This window comes from Carettochelys insculpta, chromosome 7 (assembly GCF_033958435.1).
Source record: "Carettochelys insculpta isolate YL-2023 chromosome 7, ASM3395843v1, whole genome shotgun sequence".
Lineage (NCBI taxonomy): Eukaryota > Metazoa > Chordata > Testudines > Carettochelyidae > Carettochelys > Carettochelys insculpta.
In genome coordinates this window covers 74,153,296-74,174,729 of record NC_134143.1, presented here as the reverse complement: position 1 = coordinate 74,174,729, position 21,434 = coordinate 74,153,296, and the positions used below count along the sequence as shown (strand labels likewise).

The window sequence follows — 21,434 nt, the reverse complement described above, 5'->3', positions numbered from 1 at the left end:
TGGCGGCGCGGCTGCACTTGAAGGCAGAGGGGTCCTGGTGCCGGGCGGCCCCTTGACACGAGCGTAGCAGGAGCTGAGGGTCGGGCCGGAGGCACCGTGCAGTGCTGGGGCGGGAGCTGGGACAGGGCTGTGCGAGACGCGTTTGCAGGGGGCCTGTAGCTGTGTTGGGGTGTATCTGAGGGGAGTGGCCTCGGGGAGGAGGTCCGGCAGCCGGCCTCGCAGGAGCGGCTCTCTCAGGCTTTCTCGCAAGTCCTCGCTCTCCCCCTCTGCTCCTCAGCCAGGGGGTCAGGTCCCCCCCGCCCCCCGTCAGCACCTGTGCTGGTTCATTTGCATGAGGAGTGTGGGCGTGGCTAACGCAGGAGCCAGAGCCCCGCCCCCTCGGCTCGGGCACCCGGGCACCGATCCTCTCCGTGTTCCGATGTCCCCGGCAGGTCTTGGAAGTGGTGCGCTCCAACTACGACACGCTGACCCTGAAGCTGCAGGACGGGCTGGACCAGCACGAGCGCTACTCGGAGCAGCACAAGGAGGCTGCCTTCTTCAAGGAGCTGGTGAGCTGCCGTCCCGGGGGCAGAGCCAGGCCCAGCACCCCGCCCCGGCATTGCCTTGTGCCCCGGCTCTGCCCAGGCACAGCGGAGTTAGGGTGTTGCTCTTCCCCGGGGGGCAGAGGGGAGGAGGGTCTGGTTTAGCCCCCCACTTCCTGGGAGCCGGGGGGCAGTGGGTTACGAAGAGGGGCCTGCAGGTCTCCAAAGCCCTTGAACGCTTAGCGCTGGGGCCCACCGCCAAGCACCTGTGAAGCCCTTTGTGCCAGTCTGAGGGTCTCGCTCTCACCGCGGGGAGCCTGCCTGCCCCTCAGCGTCCTAGTGCTGCTGTCGTGTGGCCATGGAGGCATGAGAATGAGTGGGAGGCAGAGCCTGAGCCGGGTGTCGACCTCCGCAGTTGTCCTCATCCCCCCCCCCCCCCGCCAAGGGGGATTTACACCTGCCAGGAGAGGGGCGGCACGTTCTCCTGGTGCCCCGGCGGGAGGAGCTGTGATGGGGGCGTAGGGAGGCGTGTAGCCAAGCAAGCAGGACCCAGGCAGGCTGAGACTTCGAGTAGCCCTGCTGGGTGGCTGGCTCCACCGTGGGCGGGTCGCTGGTGGTTCAGCTCTCCTAACTGGATCCCGGCGGGCCTGTGCCGCAGCTGGATTGCTTTGATTCTCCCTGCCAGGGGTCCCGGGCCCGGCTTTGATGCCAGAGGTGGGGCGTCCTCAGCCTCCAGCCAGAACGTGCTCCACCGCCCAGCTGGTCTCCAGCTGGCTCTGCCCTGGCTGGCGAGGGAGGGCCTGCTCCCTGCCCCTGTCGTGGAAAGCCTGTCCGAGCTGAGAGCAGCTGGGCCTCCCCTCGGCTGCCTGGTCTCCAGAGCGAGCCCTCCCGGATCTGCTGCTGCCCGCAGGGCTGGGTCACTAGCCTCCTCTCTCTGCTGAGCCCCTGCCTGGACACAATGCAGTGAGCACAGCATAGCAGCCTCCTGGGTTATACGCCCGGCTCTCCTCAGTCCGACCAGGTGCTGGATGCCTCTCGGAGGGGGCTCGTCAGCATCCCACCCTCTCTGCCCCCCATTGTCCAGCACGTCTGTGCCCCGTTGCTTCCAGCTTGCCCCGTTCACACTGCTTGAGCCTCGGCGAGCTTGGCAGTTGGCACAGACTTCCTCTGCAGCCACCTGTCCTCCAAAACATGGGCAGCCCCTCCCTGCTCCCTCGTCTGAGCAGCTGATTAGCATGAGCCAGCCCCGCCCCCAGCTCCCTTATGAAAATTACCCGAACCGGTACCGATGGGAGCTTCCTTCTGCCAGCCGTGACAGCGTCGGTAATTACTGTCTAAGTGCGGCGCTTTACCCAGATATGTGTCTGTTCGATCCGCATTGCTCCAGCTTCTCCCAGACTAGCTCGTGGGCCCCCATTAAACCTCCTGACTAGCCGCCGTGGGAAACCTGCTCTGTTTCCACTCAGTGGCTTCTCACCGCGCCCAGAAAAGGAGCCAATGGTTTGGTTTGTCTTTGACGAGCGCAGTCGTCATTGCCGTGCGAGTGCCCTCGGTGCTCGGAAATGCCCGGCTCTGCTAATGGCTGTAGCAACGAACCGCGAGTGCAAGGTGAATGTGCCCATTGCACTTCCCTGCCTGTCCTGAGCTCCCCTGCAAAGCCAGGCACGTCCGCAGCTCTTTCCGGTGCCCACGCGCCCTCTCAAGGCCCTTTGGAACAGCGTCGGCTGGACGGTGGGTGGCCTGGAGCTCCCCTGCAGGCTGCTGTAGGTCAGCTGCTGAGACTTGGGCGTTTCCCACCCTGCCTAGTTTACGTGGGCAGAACCAGACAAGTCCTGCCCGTGCTGCAGCCCTGCTGCTGCTGTCTCTAGGGGAGCTGCACAGGTCAGCTCCCAGGGGCTCCTGAGCTTGTGCGGCCATCTCCAGCCGAGCCGTGCGTGTCAGGGGAGAGGCTCGTCCTGGTTCTGCCCTGTGCTCCGTGTGCGTCACCCTGCTGCGAGACCAGAGCCACATCTGCCCATCGCTCCCTCCCGGCATGTGGCCAGCAAGACTCGTCCGAGACGTTCTTTCGGTGCCTCTGAACTGAGACCCTGCGCACTCGCTGCGCTGATGTGCTTGGCCAGTGCTCAGCCTTCCCTCTGCCTTTGCTTTTGCTGCCCTGCCCTTGGTACAGGCAAAGCTCCTGGCTTCTGCCGTCCCTTCAGGAGTCCGCCCAGCTCCGTGCTCAGCCGCACGGGGGGAAAGGGCCACACCGAGGGGTGTGTGCAAAGTTCCAGGCACCCTGGAAAACTAGGTCTTGTTTCCTCTGAAATCTCAGGTCCCCTGGTCACCCAGCCCAGGTTAGTTGGGGGTCTGGGGATGTGGATGGGTGTGACCTGAGCACAGGTGGCCCCGTCCCCAGAATGCAGATTGGCTGTTGACAAACCCCAGAGTTTTAGACGGTCGGACTCAGGCCTGGCGCCGGAGGAGAACTGCACAAGTCATGAAACCAGTGCAAGGCCCCGATGCAACCTGGATTTCGGCTGGCAGCGGGAACAGGCTGCAGCGTACCCAACCCCAGCGCTCTGACCATGCACGAGGAGGCTCCGCTCATGGCAGCCAATATAAACTGCTCGGCTGCAACCGTCCCACCTAGGCAGGGGCCAAAAATCGCTTCCCTTCCAACGCTTGGTGTTTACCTCAGGGCCCGAGTGCCGAGGGGTCGGCGCAGCAGCTCTCCTGGCCTCCGCGTCCGCAGGTTAAGCCGGCCTGGTGCTTTCAGAGGGAGAGAAATCCCTTCACAGACTGGAGATTCCCCTTCTCCTCCACTGAGCAGCCCGGACTTGGCTTCTGTCCCCTTGCCCAGCCACCCTCTCACACCCAGCTGAGCTCACGTTCCCATGTTAAAACCCCCCCAGCCTGGCAGCCGCCTGTGGGTTGGTGCGCGGGATCCAGCCCTGCCTCAGCTCACTGTGAGAGAGTCCTGAGTAGCACCCGCAGGGCGCGACTTGCTGCCCCGGCCCAGGGGCTGGGCTCCCTGCTCCGAGCCCTTGTGCCCGCCTGGGGTGAGGGCTCAGTCAGGTAGGTTCAGCTGCTTGCCGGGCTCCAGGGGTCGGGCCCTGGGAGCAGCAGGAGGCATTGCTCTGCCTGGCTCTCACGGGGGGGTGCTGAGGAGCTAACTGGTCTGACCAGGGCCCCCCATGCCCCTGCTGCCAGTCTGCCGCCCCACCCCCTCCTGTGGCTCACAAGGCTGCTGCTGCAGGGGAAGGGGCCCCCAGCTCCTGCTAGCCCCCTCAGGGTCCACGCGGGGCAGGGCCCTGGCTGGAGTGGCAGAGTCGGCCTGCAGTGACGGTGCCACCTCCAGTCACTCGCACTCCCCGGAGAGCAGGGGTTGCATGTTCCCAGCGAGGCAGGTGCTTTCCTCTGTCGGGGCCTGCCCCCGGGGGGGCCGTGCGCCCTGCAGGATCGGGCCCTGGCTGCAGTGCCCCCTGGGCCCCCCCAGCTCGTGTGTAACTCGAGCCCTTCAGTGCTTTAACACCAGCCAGGGCAGCCACCACCGTAGGCTCAGTCACTGGGCCGCTGTCTGGAGCTTGTGCCACTGGGATCCTGCTGCCAGGGACAGGTGCGGCTGAGCCTGGCATTGCTTTGCGGCCCGTTCCAGTGTGCGTGGCCAGGAGGGGTTCTCCGGCAAGGCAGGAGCAGTGAGCTGACGTTTGCAGGCGGCTGATAGCAGCCAGCTGGCGGGGAGCGGGAAGGCAGTTGTCTGGGGGCGTCTACACTCAGAGCACTACAGCCGCCCGTCGCAGGAGCGGTTCTCCCAGCGCTGTAGCAGAGCCGCCTCCTGCCCTAGTGCTGCCTGCAGGAGCTCGTCTTAGCTGCGCCACTCGGGTAGGCGCTGGGGCTGCCGTCCCGCGCGGAAACGCCGGTGCTGCCCAGAGCCGGCAGCCTGCTCCTGTGGCTTCGCGCCCAGGACATTTATTGTGCACCTGGAGGAGCTGAGGGAGCCCTGCTCCGGGGTGAGCTCGCGTAGAGTGGGTGGGAACGCTTCCAGCCCACGCCTCTCTCCCGACTCAGCTGGTGTCTGGCCGTGCCGCAGACGCTGGCTGTCGGCGTGCAGTGAGTGAACGCTCGTGTCCCATGCTCCGCTCTGCCCGACCTGCCCCAGCCGCCGGCCCGGCTCCCTTCCTGGGGCGTGGACAGCGGCTGTGGCCTGCCCGGGCAGGCAGGGGCCTCTGGCTGAAAGGGCTGTTTTCTCTCCTCCAGGTCCGCTCCATCAGCATCAACGTGCGTCGGAACCTCGCCTTCAACACGCTGAGCCAGGAGGTGCTGCTGAAGGAGTTTTCCACCATCTCGTGAGGCGAGCGGCAGCTGCCGCAGGGGTGGGGCTGGCAGGAGCACGGCCTGGCTCGGCGCAACACTACAGAGCTGCCACCCGTCGCCCGCGGGACGGACTCGGCTTCCCGGGCGCCTTGAACTGAGCGATGGGCCCCTGCGCGCACGCCTGGGGCAGCGTGGGAAGAGGGACCCTGCTGGGCTGGCAGAGGGGTAGCGCGGGCGGGGCGGTGGGTGTAGGTAGCAGTGCTTGGCCTGCAGCTGAGGCTGCCTGGGTGGAGAGGCGCGTTAGCAATGCAGAGGGCAGAGCTGGGCCGCCTAAGCGCGGCCTGGCCAGATGTGCTGGGCGGGGGGCGGGGGGCGGGTCCCTCCCCTTTCTCTGCAGGAACAATAGATTCCGCCCCCCAGAGCCCCCAAGGACGGCCAGGCTCCCTCAGCCACCGGTCTCTGCCCACCCTGCTTTCAAGGAGCCAGCGAGTGCGGGGAGCTGCTCGGCCCTTTCTGTGGATCCCCCCCAGCTCACAGCCCTGCAGCCTGGGCGTTCAGAGACCGTAGCAGCCCCGGCCACGAGGGCGGCGTCGCTTCCTGGGCTCTGGGCTGATCCGGCACCGCCTCCCGCCTGCCCGTGACATGCAGCACATGGTACACCCATGTGGCAAGAGGCTGGTGTCACCATCGCTGGCCTCTGCTCCGGCCTGGTCCCAGCACCTGTCAAATCGTTAGAGGTTCCCAGGGCTTGGGCAGGGCAGGGGAGCAGGTCCATCTCTCTCTCCCTCTGCCCCATAGAGGCTCTACACTGCCCCACGCACTAGCCAAGTCTGTGATCCAGGGCACTTCATCCCCCCAGCCTTTGCAGGTTCATGCACCAGGAGCAGGGCTCACAGCACCCCCCTGCCTTCCCCACAACGTGTGTACTGCGTTGGCTTGGAGATGGGGCCAGTGTTACACGCAGGCCTGGCTGGGCGCTGGCTGCTCGTTCAGGTTGTTCCAGGCTGCCCTCACTGCCCCCGGGCTGCGCTCAGCTAGCAGAGCGGCCAGCCTGGGCCATGATCCAGTTTAGGCTGTGTCTAGACAGGGGAGGGCCGGGCAGCTCTGCTTACCCAGCCGGCGCGAGGCGAGACCTGACCCCTCCCTGGGTGACAGCACAGCAGTAGGGCGGGGGTCGGATCAGCCCCAGGGCAGCTGCTGAGCCAGTGGGCCTGTGACACCAGCCCTGCCGTGCACGTTCCCTTCCCTGGCCCGGGGCTGTCTGTGCTTGGGGGCTGGGCCCTGAGCTCGCCTGCATGGTGGGGTGATTGGGGCGCAATGGCCTGTTCGGTCAGAGCGTGCGCCAGGTGCTGCCGCTCACAGCCTGGGCTGGGCTGTCCCCAGCCCGGCTCGCCCGCGGAGTAGCCCCGAGCCCTCCCACCCACACACAGCTCTGGCCTGGGGCTGGTCACCTGCCTGCTCTGCGCTGCAGCCACAGGCTGACGCATGGGAGCCCGGCACTGGCGGGGAGGTTCTCCCGCAGTCGCTGGGGGGACTCCTGGGTCAGCTCAGCGCCTCGGGCTGCCAGGCGCACACCCCGCAGCTCGGGCAGGGCTGTGCTGCGCAATGGGCTTTAGGCACCCAGGCCAGGCAAGCGGCAGGGAGGACTGTCTCGACCTGGGTGCTGATCGCCAGCTGCTGCCCCGGCTCTGCGCTCCGGGCAGGAAGCGAGGCCTGGCTGTCCGTCCGTCTGTCCGTCCGTCCGCTGTGCTCAGCCGCTGCTATGCGTTGTGCCACTCCAGCCTTTTGCAGCGGGTCTCCCCAGCCCTGCCCTCCACGGTGTGAGGGGCCCCATTCTGGGCCCTGGCACCCTCCCCTGTGGTTCCCAGTGCCCTCGCTGGCCGGGGGCTCCAGCCACGCCTGCCCTGGAGAAGGACAGCTGAACGTGGGGGAGCCTGGCCGGTAGCGCCCAGGTCCTAGCCTGAGTGTGGCTGATGGAGGCCGGGCCCCACTGCTGTGAGTGAGGGGTGCAGGGAAATCCGGTGTCGGGTAACCCGGCCTGTGCTGCAGCCTCGTGGGTCACCCAGTCTCCTGGATGACGCCTGGGCTGGGCGCGCGGAGCCTTTCCGCGCTGAGGGGCAGCATTAAAACCCGGCCGAGGCTCAGGGTGTCCATGGGGCTGGGCCGAGCGGTTGAGTAAATTCTGGTCTGGCCGGCTTCCGTCCCCGCCCTGAGCCCGATGCGGTGGGGATCAGCTGGCCGGCTTCTCGCTCAGGCCAGGAGAGCAACGAATGCGTGGGGGTAATGGGGGCTGGAGGCATTAAAAATGGAGTTTTCAGCCGCGGGGATGTGTCCGTTTCCTTCCCTCGTTCAGCCCGTGTCCCCTTTTCACACACGACCACGAGCGCTGCTGCCCCACGGGACCTTGGCAGGGGTCTGGCTGTAGCGCGGCCCTGCCCCGCTCCAGCCCGCGTCCTTCTGGGCAGAGCCCCTGTCCCTCCAGCAGGTGCGTCACTCCAGGCACTTGCAGCAGAAGGCTGCACTGGCGAGGAGGGACAGAGGGGGCTCTGCCCCACTGATCGTGGGGGGTGACGCTCTCTTGGTGTCTGTGGAGCACTGGGATACCCTCTCCAGGCTACGCATGGGCTCCCTGGCTGAGGGGACTAAAGCCTGTTGGGGTGAACGGTGCCGGGCGCGAGAGGGAGGCTCGGCTCTGCCCTGGGGAGCTTTTTGGGCCGGGCAGTGGGGCTCTGGCTGAGTCCAGCTCCTATGCTCGGTGCACGGTGCCATTGGCCAGCACCGCTCGGTGGGACCTGACACGTTCCGCCTGCCGGCTGTGTCTTCTCCAGCCCTGCCCGTGTGGAGGGGGCTGTCGGCAGGGCTGGGGCCCAGCCTGCAGCAGGCCCAGCGGGACGAGGCCGGTTGGACCGTCGGTACCTGGGTGCCATCCGTGGATCCTGGGCAGGGAGTGGCTGCAAAGCGCTCCCAGCACAGCGGGGCAGCTGGGCCCTGGCAGGCGAGCGGGCGGCCTTCCTGGGAGCTGCCTGGTGCCCTGCTCTGCCCCTCTCCCAAGTGCCGGTCGGCCAGGCCCTGCTCTCCCATGCTGGGGCCTGGGGAAGGAGGAAGAGGGATTTCTCAGGCACCTTTCTCGGCAGGCGGCTTTTCCCACCTGGCTGGCAGAAGCATCTCCAGTGGCCTGGCCCTGGCCTTGGCCTTTCATCCATCCAGCCTGCCGGGGCGTGCGTGATCCCTGCTCCCCAGAGACAGGTGGAGCTCTGGCCTGCGTCCAGGTGGTTGGCACGGCCAGGCTACTGCAGCCCCTTAGCCCCTACTCCCTCCCTGCTCTCACTAGCGCTTGCCCAGCCGGTCCCACTCCCACCCTCGCTCAGGCAGCGGCTTGGCCCGGCTCTGGCTCCAGGGGCGGCTGCACCAGTGGGGAGGGGCCCAGCAGCCCAGCTGAGCTTGCCGAAGGTGGGGTAAAGGGAGGTGTGCCCATGCCAGCCGGCCACGGGCTCTGCTTGCTGGCCCCAGGCACGGGGCTGTTGCTCCTGCACCATCAGGGCTACCTGGAGGCGAGATTTATGGCTCATGCTTGGCACCTGTGAGCCGCTCGCCATCTGCGCCTCGGCACCCGCCTGGCTGTGTGTTCCAACCGCCTCCCTCCTCCGCCTGTTGTGTGTGTCTGGCTGCTTGTGTACAACATCCTCCTGTGTCTCAGCTGAACGGGTGTGCGGGGTATGTCACAGCCGGGTGTGCAGGGTGGGTGAGTGTGTCACATCTGGGCCCTGGGTGTGTAGGGTGGGTGGGTGTGTTACAGCTGGGCCCTGGGTGTGCAGGGTGGGTGAGCGTGTCACAGCTGGGCCCTAGGTGTGTACCACAGCCAGAGCTGGGTGTGCAGAGTGGGTGGGTGTGTCTCGGGGTTGCAGGGTGCTAGGTGTGTCAGCTGGTTCCTGGGTGTGCAGAGGGTGGGTATGTTTGAGTGTGACAGCCCCTGGTTGTGCAGGGTGGGTGGTGTGTGTCACAGCCAGTCCCTGTGGGGGGGGTGTCTCTCTCACACGGCCCCATCCAAGTGTGTGTAGAAGTATCAGAGTCTGTGACTGTGTGTCATGGCCAGGGCCTGGGTGTGCGAGTCTCACACCCCAGACCAGCAGTGGCTGGGCAGACTCTCACAGATGTGGTGCTCCAGGGCTCGTACCCACAGCACAAGGTTGCCTTGTCCCTGCCAGTCGCCCCTGCTGGGCGTTTCCAGGCCTGCCTGCAGGACTTGAACCCAGGCTGTGGCAGCCCAAAGGACCAGGTGTGTCCTTAGCACATGGTGCTTTGTGCCTGCCTGCCCCCGCCACCTTGGCCAAGGGGTGTAGCCAGGTCCCTGTGCAAGGGCCCGGCTGGGACAACCTCCTGCAAGACCTGCCCACCTTGTCTGCTCGCCGCTGCTGCTCCAACGCCCCCCTGCCCCCAAGGCTCATCCAGTTGAGTGGCTGGAAGTTGTCCAGCTGAGAGATTGAACACACCTGGTGCACCTCTGCAGAACTCAGCGCCTTGCTGCCGGAGCCCTGGGCCGTGCCATAGGCCCGGCAGGGAGCCCTGGCTCCAGGGCTGCTGAGCAAACTGCCCCAGGCTGGGCTGAGGGGAGAAGCCAGGGCTTCCCCGCCTGTGCCCACCGGCTGCAGGATCCTCCCAGCCGTGGCTTGGCAGCAGCGCCCCAGTCTGCAGCGTGCGCCCTGCAGAGCATGGCTGGTGGTCAGTGCTCCACAGCTGGAGTGCTTCAGTGTGGACAGGCTACGGCCGGGCGGGCAAAGGGGGGGCCCCCCAGGGGGTGAAGTTCCGCGGTGGGGTGCAGCACCATCGGCTGCTGGGTCTTAGGCTCATCATCTCACTACAAACGTGGGCAGGTCCCTGTTTGTCTGTCTGCGCAGTCACGTTCCTACCCCGATCCGGAACATCTTCACAGGCTACAGCCATGTTCTGACGTGCCCGAAAGGGCTTTTCCGCATGAGCGGACCCCAGAGGGCCACGTTGGGAGACATTGGATGGGGGCCCTGCTCAGGGCAGGGGTGACAAGTGGGGCCCGCCTGAAGAAGTTTGCTCGCCCCGTGCTCTGGCACCCGGAGCAGTTCCCCATCGCTGTGGTGCTCACACACAACGGTGGACATTGCCCGTCGCCCTGGAGCTGTCTGCGCCGGAGCTGGGTCTGCGTGGCTGTGACGTGTGCGGGGCGGGGGATGTCTCATATCCCAGAGCTGGGGAGCTGTGCCCAGGGAGTGCCTGACACAGCCCAGCCCTTAGTCCCCGTGCCCAGGGAGTGCCCGGCGCAGCCCGACCCTTAGTCCCCGACACAGCCCAGCCCTTAGTCCCCGTGCCCGGCGCAGCCCGGCCCTTAGTCCCCGTGCCCAGGGAGTGCCCGGCACAGCCCGGCCCTTAGTCCCCAACACAGCCCAGCCCTTAGTCCCCGTGCCCGGCGCAGCCCGGCCCTTAGTCCCCGTGCCCAGGGAGTGCCCGGCACAGCCCGGCCCTTAGTCCCCAACACAGCCCAGCCCTTAGTCCCCGTGCCCGGCGCAGCCCGGCCCTTAGCCCCCATGCCCGGGGAGTGCCTGGCACAGCCCGGCCCTTAGTCACTGCCCCAGACTGCCCAGGCCGTGTGGGCCCTGTGCTCCCCGGCACAGCGAAAGCAGCTGCTGTCTTGCTCTGTGGAGTGACTGGCAGCTACTGCCTGACCCTACCCACCCCCAGCACTGCTGCCCCCCAGGCTGCCTCCGGCTCTGGGCCTTTGTGGGGAAGACGCCTGGGAGCGGCACTGCTGGAGCTGCTCGGTTTGGTTGACTCCTGCTGCATCGGCGCCCAGGCAGGGCTGCGCTCTCTGCCGCTCACCAGCCCCCTCCGCTCCCCCACTGTAGTTCCATTGGAGTCAATGGGCCCAGCCCCTGGCTGGTGGGAATGGGCCATAGCGCCTGGGTGGCACGTCCAGGGATGGCTGCATTTGAGTGGTGGCTGCAGCAGCAGGTCCTTCCTTCCCCGAATTGGGTTCCAGCAGGAGGGGAAATGCCCCCTGGTGCCCAGGCTCTTTGGGTGCTGCCGCACACGTGAGCCAGCCCCAGGGCTGCACGGAGGGGGCGTGGGAAGGGCTGGCCAGCTGCAGGGCAGGGCCCAAACCTCAGGAGTTTGTTTGCCAGAGGTCTGTTCTCCTGGGACTGCCACAGAAAAGTGCCCGGGGACGGGAAATGCCTGAGCCAAGCCAGTCCCACTGCAGCAGAGCTGCTGCAGCCAGTGAAGGCCGTGGGACACTGTGCTGCCCCCGGTGTCACGCCCTGCCAGGCGGGGTGGTTTGTCAGCACCTGACACACCAGGAGGGAACAAACGACTCGCTCTGCTTGTGTGAGAAGCTGGGACTCCGCTGCTCGGTCTCGGGGTTCCGGGGGGGGGGGGCGGGGCTGGGTACCAGGGAGAACCAGGAGAGCCCCAGTGGCTTAGCCGGGGGCTGGCCCCGAAGGACGCAGTGTGCGGCTTGTACGAGCGTCTATCCCCTTTGGAATCGCGAGGCTGTAACTCGGGTGAGGGCCTCTCCCTCAATCCTCCTACTCCCGTTTCCTGCGACTGTCAGCTGGGAGTGCGCAGTAGGGCTGGACCAAGGTGCGGCTGACTCAGGGTAAGGGTGGGCCCTTTGGGACTGGGAGGAACCTGGCCGTTGCTGTGATCTGGGGTGTAAGGGCACAGAGGGCTCTACCGCGGTGGCGAGACAGGCCACTGTTCTGGGCTTCTTGGGGCCTCGCTGGCCGGGCTGTTACCGGTCACTGCTGAGAACTGGCATGTGAGAGTGATGCACACGACTCACAGGAACCGTGGGTCACCGGCGGCAAGTGAAGGGGGCTCAGGCCAGGCCAGGGATGCAGACGCAGGGCTGAGTTAGGTAGCAAAGGCTGGTCAGCCCATACATGGAGCATCAGCAGTGAATCCCAAAGTGCTGTCCGGCTCTCCGGCCCAGAGCCAGGAACCAGCAGGTGGGCGAGCGGAGGTTTGCTGGGGCGTTTAGTGGTGAAGTTTGGGGGGGTGGGGAGGCAGCTGGATACACGTCACCTTTACACGGAGCCTTAAACCAGCTGATTTTAAAAACTGGACCCCAAGCTGGTTTTCAATCCGCCTCACCCGGCGCCAGGACCAATCTTGGCAACGAGCTGCGGCAGCAAAAGCTGGGACTTCCCCGACAGCGAGGGCCCTGATCTGCCCTGCACACCCACCTGCTGCACGTGGGCCAGTGCTGCAAAGCGCTCTGCTCGGCCCCAGAGGCGGGGGCGCTTCGTTCGGCCACGGCGTAACCCCGACATCCCGATTGCTGGGCTCGGTAAAGAAGCTGTGGCAGTTTCATCGCCCCCACCTGCATTGCTGCGGCAGCTGCGGGCTGAGAACCGGGGCAGGTGCTCTCTGATTGCCTTGTCCGAGTTGCACAGGCCAATACTGGTGGAGAGGTCTCAGGCAGCGTTTATAAGGACAGGTTAGTGGCACCGGGGCTAGTTCACACACCCGTTTAGTGCCGGGTTCAGAGGGCTGCCCTGGACTGCCTGGAAGCTCAGGAAGCAGCTCATTTTGGGGGGATGATGCTCCCCACCCTGCTCATTTCCACAGCTGTGAAGGTTTCCTGTGCAGACCATGTCCTGCCAGACGCAATTTGAACTCAACCCTGCTGTGATAGGACGAGGTTTCTGGGCACCGCTAGAGAAATCAATCCGGGGTAATTTTGCTTAAAATCTGGGCTACTTACAGCCCCAGGCTGGGATTTCCTTCTCACTAAGGCAAATCCAACCGGCCTCCACAGCACCTCTGCCAGCCCCAACGGCCATCCAGAAGCCACACAAGCAAACCCACATACCTCCCCGCTGCTCTGCCAGCCCAGAGCAACAACCCCCAAATTCAGGTGAGAGGCTCTTAAGCCTGTTTCACTAACTCCTCACAGATTCTTCCAGACCCCAGAGGGCCCAGCCCCAGGCCCTGGTCAATATACACTGGGATCTTACCCAAACAATCACACCAAAACCAGATCCGTAGATCTACCTAAGGGTTTATTAATTAAAAAACAGAGGAACAAGGTTAGAGACAAGAATTGTTAAAGCTGGTTAGGCCTCAGCTGGAGTATTGTGTCCAGTTCTGGGCACTGCATTTCAAGAAAGATGTGGAGAAATTGAAAAGGGTCCAGAAAAGAGCAACAAGAATGATCAAAGGTCTAGAGAACGTGACCTATGAAGACAAGCTGAAAGAATTGGGCTTGTTTAGTTTGGAAAGGAGAAGATTAAGGGGGGACATGGTAGCATTTTTCGGGTATCTAAAAGGGAATCATAAGGAGGAAGGAGAAAACTTGTTCTTCTTGGCCTCTGAGGATAGAACAAGAGGCAACGTGCTTAAACTGCAGCAAGGGAGGTTTAGGTTGGACATTAGGAAAAAGTTCCTAACTGTCAGGGTGGTCAAACTGGAATAAATTGCCAAGGGAGGTTGTGGAATCTCCATCACTGGAGATATTTAAGAACAGGTTAGATAGATGTCTGTCAGGGATGGTTTAGACAGTACTTGGTCCTGCCGTTGAGGCAGGGGGCTGGACTCGATGGCCTCTCAAGGTCCCTTCCAGTCCTAGTGTTCTATGAGGACTGAAGAAAGAAGAAAGTACCTGCCAGGGCCCCTCTTACAGCTTTTCAGGTGTGGAGGGAAAATTCCATCTTCTCTACAGGCCTTGGCCCACCACCTGCCCCGGTGGGTCTCTGTGCTGAGTTCCCATTCGCTGCCGTCCTAGTAGGAAAACCTACCATCACAAAATGGGTGTTGGCCGTCTGGGCCTTTGCTCAGTGTATTGTCCTGGCCGGGGCGGAGCCCCAGCTCCCACTGTGAACCTCAGCACTGAGCCATTTCTCACACCGCTGCAGAGCTAAACATCAGTAACTTTACCTACGTACCTGATACGGACACACAAGTAACATGCACAGATTCAGGGTGTCATCAGCTTTTGTTAGACACCTCACACACACCCAGCACAATAGTTGGGGGCCAACTGCCACACTGGGCATATAAACGGTTTCCAGACCTACTATAAAAGTCCAGCCACGTGACACCTCTGTAAGTTCCAATTGCCACAGAAACACGTTACGTTAGTGGCTGGTTTTGCAGTAATGTTACACCCGGTGGGAAGCTGCAGTCACAACGCTGCTTCTGGAGCTGGGAATCCCCCTCCCCTGCCTCTGACATATTATAGTAACAATGGGGGTTCTAGTAGGACTTAATGTCCTGCCACCCTCCCCTCCGGTCTCTCTCCAAGGCACAGGAAGTCGTGGGCTTTGTCCCCGCTAAAGCTAGGCAATTTTTTCATCCTGCTAGATTGCTCCCTGCCATGCGCGCTCAGGCTGACCGAAACAGTCACAAATTCAGGTCCAATTTAGCAAATGGTTTTGGCCCCAAAAGACAGAAAGAAAAACTCCAAAGTGACAACGGCTTCGCCTTTTGTTTCAGACTTGCCAGCTCAGCGCGTGCCCAAATTCAACTAAAAAAACCACAGCACTTCAGACTGGCCAGCCGGGGTCACACCAAAGGCCCAGCCAGCCCCATGTCCTGCCTGCCAATGGTTCCCACTGCCGGGTGGCCACAGGGTAGTCATCAGACCAGACCAGGTAGTCACCAAGTGATCCCTCTGCCACCATCCGCTTCCAGTCTCTGGCAAACAGAGGCTGGGGACACCATTCCTGCCCAGTCCAGCTACTAGCTGCTGATGGACCTAACCTCCAGGAATTCAGCTAGTTCTCTTCTGAGCCCTGTTAAACTCCTGCTCTTCCCAACCCCCTCCAGCCAGGAGTTCTGCCAGCCGGCCGTGTGCTGCCTGGGAAAACTATGTCCTGCTGTTGTTCTAACCCTGCTGCCTGTTAGTTGCATCGGGTGATCCCCAGGTCTTGTTCTGAGGTGTAACTCGCGTGCCCTTGTCTGGTTTCTCCACTCCAGTCAAGGGTTTATAGATCTCAGTCTGAGCCGGCTTCGCTGAATCTTTGCCAGGCTGAAAGGTCCCATGGAGCAGCTGGCACGCAGGTGAGCAGCACCACAAGCCAGAGTGCGGCACATGGGCGAGCGGCATCACTGGCCACCCCACGGGCTCCTGCCCCCCCAGCATCACCCCCTATCCAGACGTGCCCCAGCCCAGGCTCCTGCTCTGCCCAGCTTGGGATGCACAGCGGGGTGGAGCGGGCCTTGGGCTGGGCCTGCCCTGAGGCCGGTTTGTGCAAGGCTGTGCACGCTGCTGTGGCTCTGGAATACACCTCCCCCTCTGCCAGGCGTCCCGGGGCTCTGCCCGGCTGAGACGCTGCAGCCAGGCACCAAGCAGCCTGCATTTGGGGCCAGACGGCTGGGCCCACGCTGGCAGCACAGTGAGCTACTGGGCAGAGGTTTCTGCAAACCAGGAGCTGGGTTGGAGGCCATGGACTGGGCTCAGGGCCTGTCTCTGTTGCAGTCTCCCTGCATCTGTCACCTAGTCCTTCGGGGCTCTGCTCCCCGCCTGCCCAAAGGGGCCGGGCACACAGCCAGCCGGGGCAGCCCAAGGGGCCAGAGAGCCAGATGTGGGAGTGACCTGCTGCCCTGTGGAATAACCAGCCCACCCCATGAGGTGTTCCTCTCACCTGTGTGTAATGCCCCAGGGCGATGCCACCACCTCCCTCGGCAGCTCGCCCCGGGCCCAACCAGCCGCACAGGGCGTCCTCCGAGGGGCCAACCCAAACCTCCCTAAGCCCATCTCTCCCTGCCCTGGCCTGCGGGGTTACTGAGACCGATTTCCCCACCTGCTCTGAGTAACAACCGTCCTGCCCTCGAAGGCTGGTCCCTGTTCAGCCCGCTCTGCTCTGGCCCAAACAAGCCCAGGTCTCTCCAGCACCCCGCCTGGGCCCTGTGTCCTCAGCCGTTCACCGCCGTGGTGCTCTTTGTGATAAAAATTTCATCCCCCTGGTCAAGTACATGTGTTTCCAACTGTCCTGCAGTAGCCAGAGGCGGGTGCCTCAGTTTCCCCAGGCACAGTGTCAGTGCGCAGTGGGGAGGGGAGGTTCGGTGTGATGACGTCTCACACTTAGGTAATGGTCCTCCCTGTTCTTTGTAACCCAGGCAACCAGGTGACACCTCTCCTCCTGCGGAAACAGGACAGAGGCGGGAGGAGGGGCCTGGCTGGTTTGAATGGGAACTGGGCTGTGGAGTGCGGGTGGGGGGTGGGTCTGGTCTGGCTGGAGAGGAGGAAGGGGGCCAGGGCCAGGCTCAGGGACCCCTCTGGGCCCCTCTCCCCAGGATGGATAGTACTACTGGCTGCTGGTCCCTGTGCTGGCCCGTCTGTTCTGTGCTGTGTCCCTGTCACCCCATAGCCCGTCTGTTCTCCCTGCCGAGTGACAGTCACAGCAGCCTGGGAGTTGGTGGGGTGGGGGGCGACAGGGACTGGCGACCCCCCACCGTGCGACACTTCTCTGGACCAGTGCTGCTGGAGCAGTTTGTGGGGTGGGGTGCTGAGCTACACCCCCTTGCCACCTTCCACGCGCCCTGGTTTGTCAGTGGCTCCCGGCTCGCTCCTGGTCACTCGCTCTGACCCAGCTCCTGCTCCGCACAGCTCCTCCAGGGAGCCATGTGCCCCGTTGTACCCGACTGGTCCTGTCTTCACATTTGTCCCCACTGACGTCCATCCTATTGACTTCAAACCGTCTCTCCCGTTCATCCCGTTCGTGTTGAATTTTAACCCCCCAGCCAAAGTGCTGGCACCCCTCCGATAACCAAAAGCAAAGCGCTGGTCTGCAAGGTGCTAGAGGACGGCTTGTTTGTTGAGCTACAGGCTAACACAGCTCCCCTCTGACCCCTCCCGCAGGTCCGCGCCCACCTGACAGTAGCTCCATCTTGGTCGCGTTTCCCAGCGTGGCAGGTGAGACCCTTCCTACCACACCCCCGCTAGGCTTGGTACTGTGTCAAAGCCAGCTCAGAGCCATGCTGACTCTAACTTCTCGCCCTATTATCTTCTAGGTGTTTGCCAGCTGATGCCTGATTATTTGCTCCATTATCTTTCCACTACTGACATTAAGCCAAGGGATGTGTAATTTCTCCGGGCGGCCTTCCCCCCTTTGTATCAATGGGCTCCTTCCAGGCCTCTGGAATCTCTCCCATCTTCCATGTCATTTCACAGATAATTGCTACGGGCTCAGGTACCTCCTCAGCCAGCTCCCTGAGGCTCCTCCGCTGCGTCTCACTTGTCTAAATACTTCTTAACTTGTTCTTTCCCCTTCAAGCCTCTGACCCTGCCCCGCGTTCACGGCGCGTCCCTGAGCCAGCCAGGCAGTCGCTACAGCCCTTTTTGGGGAACACCTCATGGCCTAGTTCTGCCCCCTCTGCCGTTTCCGGTCCTGCTTTCCTCCCCCAGTGAGGAACTGGCCGCCCGGCCTTGGTCTACTCCCCTGCTTCTGCTGTATTTGTCGAACGTGTCGTACGGCTCTAGCTGGCTCGGGCTCGTTGGGAGCCTTGGCCTTTCGCATTGCGGCCCTGCAAAGTTGTGTTGGTCGTTTAGATTCCGCCTTTGTAACTTGACCAGTTGCCACGTTTGGTAGGACTCCTTTGACTGCCAGCTCATGCAGAGCTACCAGACGTGACCTTGCAGACAAGAGCGCAGCCTGGCCAGGGAGCAGCTACCCAGCTGCCTTGTACTGCTGTACAGATGGGCTATTCCATACACTACAGTACAGGGCATGACTATGGGATCCTGGTGTGACTCCGGGGTTGGCGGCTGCTGGTGCCGCAGCCGTGTACGTGCAATCAGCCCGGCCCGTGCGAGGCGCAGGTCGGTGTGCTCACTGAGGCGATGCAGGTGCTGGGGCAGGAAGCGAGCGCTCTGGGGCGTGGCGGTTGTGGGCGGGGGGGGGGGGGGGGTGTCACAACGTCGGGCTGGGGGAAACAAGGTGGCCGAGAGCGAGCAAAGGCCGAATCTCACTCCTCTCGTGCTGGCTTGTAGTACCCAGTGCTGCTTCGGAAAGGTCAGGGCGCCGAGCGAGTGGGAGTGGGAGCCCAGGTGTACGTGGCAGCTGGGCGAAACCCTCCAGCCGCTGAGAGTCTGGAACTGGCTGGGACTCATGAGAACAAGAGACCCAGGATCACCCCCCCCTCCCTCCCCCGTCACTGCAGCTCGCCGGCCGGAGCGCCACAGACTGTTGGGAGACGTTTCCATTTTCAGGGGCGGTTCTGCCCAACAGCCGGGCTGGGCTGCTGCCCCAGGAAAGCGAGAGCTGCAAAGCCAAGGGCAAGTAAAACTGGGCTAGAAGCACCGAGAGGCCCAACTCTGCTTACAGTGAGAACCAACCCCCAGTGTCAGAGCAGAGGTGCTGCAAGGCTGCTGCCTGGTCATTTAGAAATGGACCAGTGACTCATGACTAGCAACACTGGGGCTTGGAGCCAGGCCTGGCAGAGGCCATGGTGAGGTGCTGCAGAGAAGGGTGTAACACTGGGGGGGCAGTGCCACCGGGGGGGCTCCCGAGGTGGTGCCCATAACACGACACTGGCTTGTGGGAGGCAGCAATGCTCAGGCTCCCCCCCCTCCCGCCGCAGCTGCAGTGGGTGTGGGGGTGAGCTGACCGGCGCGCTGTCTGCACTAGGGCATGCACTGCTGGGCGGCCTGGCTGCCAGGCCCTAGGGGAGACCAGGCCAAGGCGAGTGTCTGGGGCGCAGAAGCAGGCTGGAAGCTGGAAGGGGAAGCAGGGGCCTGTCTGGGGGTGAGGGTGGATCCCCCAGGCCTGACCCCTGCATGCCCCCCCCAGGGCCATTTCTCCAGCCAGCCGGAGCATTTCTGAGCGTCTGCCTGGCCCTGGGCGCGGCTGGCTGCAGGTGAGTGCCAGTGGCGCAGGGAGTGTGTTTTCCAAGCAGCACTGAAGCATTGCTCTGGTGATTCAGTAAATGGCTCTTATTTTTAGATCCAATCAGTTGCTAAGCAGTCCCCCAACGCTGGGTTTGCTGCTCCGCCTGAGCAGCCGAGGCACGGCCGCCCAGCCCTGCACCCGACTTGCCTTTACTTCCCCTTCTGCTGCCAAGCAGGGCGGACGCCACCGCCCTGGCCGGCTCTGGATCTGCCCAGCGCTGGGCCAGCCCCTGGCTGTGCAGTCTGCCCCCCGAGCACCACGCCTGGGAGGGCAGGAGCCGCACTGGGGCTGGCAGCACTGCACAAGTCACCGCCACAGGCCCCGCGCTGCCTTCTTCCCGAACTGCTGTCTGGGCCGTTCTGCACGTGTTTCCCCAAGGGGTCGGGCAGCTCAGAAATCCGCAGGCCAGGAGGAAATGCAAATGAGCCAACTGTGTTCCTGGGTGTTTAATTGTTCTTGGCTGGCGCCTGCCCCCAGAGCTTTGCACACGCTGTCTCCTGCCCCAATAACCGGCGGTGGGAACACGGGAAAAAGGCCATGTCCATGGGCACAGCCCCATCTGCCAGCAGTGACTGCGCAGACACTAGTGAATGCCTGGGGGGCAGGGGAGGCGACTGGGCAGCAGTGCACAATCTGAGGGCTGGGGAAACCTCTCCAGTGCGAGTTGCACAGCTTCTGTCAGCCACAAGTGCCTTACAGCACCTGTGAATCACTTTACCCGTCCCTGGAATGCAGCCACCTCTGGGGTAGAGCGCCTCAGCAACTTAACAACCCACAGCAACAATGCCCGTTGGATTTATAGATCCTAGGACAGGTGTTTAGCCCCAGGCTGGCTCCCCAGTGACTGGAAGGTCGGTGTTTTCTGTCATGAATCACACGCACCTTTTTTTGCAGCATCCTGGTTTGCAGTGGGCCATCCCCGCACCCAGCCAGGCTATGCGCCTTAGGGCTAACACGTGTGGCCCCAGATGGCACAGCTGCGCTGGGGGAGGAGTGAGCAGGCGCTCTGTGTGACCAGCTTGCTGCCTGGTGCTGCCAAACGCCCCCCCCACCCCCCGTCTCGCCCCAGTTCCACAAAACCCGGCACAGCTTCTCCAGGGGCCGCGCAGAGGGGGGCAGGTTACTTGAGCTGGGAGTCCCTCAGCCACCCTGGCACCTGCCCTGGCACGTAGAAGCTTGCTCCAGCCCCAGATAGTGCCCACATTTCGGGGCGGGGGGGCACCTTTCTGCCCAGAGGCCTAACTGGCCCGGTCGCCGGACCCCCGTCCTCCATGAGCCACCGGGGGTGTGCTGTTTGCCACTCGCCCAGCGAGCAGGACCCTAGCACAAGCAACCCCGCCTGGTGCCCTCTGTGTGGCACTGGGCAATCGGCTGCCAGGCTGGTCCTGAGGCCAGCCAAGCCCACGGCCATTGGGCATCTGCCCCTTGCACCAGTCATGCCCTTGTGCGGGCTGGCCACAGTGCCTGGGGCCGGTGTGAGAAAGCGGGTGCAAGGGGCCAGGGCTTTCCTTGGCACGGTGCGAATTCCATGGGATCTGGGGCACCGGCCAGCGCTCCGGCTTCCTGGGCTGGGAGGCATGTGGCTTTTCTGGGGCCTCGGCGCAAGCACGTGCATGTGTGCGTGCAGATCCCTTTGCACGACCCTGTTTGCACACGTGCAATGCTGGCTTTCGAGGCAGCACCCGGGAGACCTCTGCAGTTCTGGGCTGGGGCGGCGCGGGGGGAGGTGCAGCTTTTGTTGTGCAAACCCTGGGGTGCAAGTGTATCACTTTACAGGGCAGGGCTGACTCGTGCGTGCAAATGGTGCACCAGCGCGGTGAAATGGGCTGCCAACGACGTGCAAAATAAGGTTTAGCGAGCGAAGGGGGAGGCTAAAGCTGCTCCCAGCCGGGGTGGTGGCGTGCAACGCACAGCCCCGCGGGCAGAGCCCCCGGTGCACGCGGGCATTTGCACGTGCCTGTGCACGCGTGGTTGTGACTGAGCAGGCACGCCTGGGCGCGTGCACGTGTTTGCACGCCGGGGGTCAGCGCCGGCCCACGTGCAGGGGGGCTCTGCCAGGGCCCCGCGTCCCAGTTCTTAACGAAGCGCGCTCGGGGCGGGCGTTTGGCAGCCCCCACCCCCTCTCGCCCGCGCGCGCTCCCGCCGTGCCTCAGTTTCCCCCGCGCCCGCGGGGGGATCCGGCGGGGCGGCCCGGGCAGGGCGCAGGCGGAGCGGAGCGGGGCCCGCGGGCGGTGCGCGGAGGCTGCGCGCGGAGCCGAGGGGGAGGAGAAGCGGCGGCGGCGGCGGCAGGACGCGGTCGAGGTGCACCGGCTCCTGAGCTGCTCCGAGCGGCCCCGGCCCCGCAGCGAGGCACCTCCTGGCCGGCCGGAGACCCCGGGCGCGGGGCTCGGGGGCAGCCGCTGCACGGGAGGCGGGCAAGTCCCGCGCCGGCCCCCCGAGCCCCGGCTGCCGGGTCCCCCGGGGTCCCCGCGCCCCGTCAGCCTTCGGGAGAGCCCCGGCCCCCTCCCGGCCCCTCCCCAGAGCCCCCGGCCCCCAGAGCCCCCGGCCCCCTCCCAGCCCCCCCCCAGAGCCTCCAGAGCCCCCGGCCCCCTCTCGGCCCCCCGCCGGAGCCCCCAGAGCCCCCGGCCCCTCCCCGGAGCCCCCGGCCCCCTCCCGGCCCCCAGATCCCCGCCCCCCCCGGAGGCCCTCCCCGCCCCCCAGCCCGCAAACCCATCCCATCTATCCGCCCCTGCCCCCTCCATCCCTGAGCGCCCCCTCC

At 64.2% G+C, this 21,434-nt stretch overlaps 1 protein-coding gene and 1 pseudogene across 4 annotated transcripts in view; both read left to right on the top strand.

Moving 5' to 3' along the window:
- ARMH3 (armadillo like helical domain containing 3) overlaps positions 1-7,134 on the top strand; it is a 175,268-nt gene extending 168,134 nt beyond the window's left edge. For all 4 annotated transcript variants that reach the window (XM_074999311.1, XM_074999310.1, XM_074999309.1 and 1 more), the window contains exons 25-26: positions 432-548; positions 4,761-7,134. In XM_074999311.1, coding sequence (XP_074855412.1) covers positions 432-548; positions 4,761-4,853 — 210 coding nt within the window. In that variant the 3' untranslated portion in view covers positions 4,854-7,134. The remainder of the gene's footprint in view (positions 1-431; positions 549-4,760) is intronic.
- Positions 7,135-17,628: 10,494 nt separating this feature from the next.
- On the top strand, positions 17,629-18,071 carry LOC142016153 (histone H2A.J-like; annotated as a pseudogene).
- Positions 18,072-21,434: the final 3,363 nt, after the last annotated feature.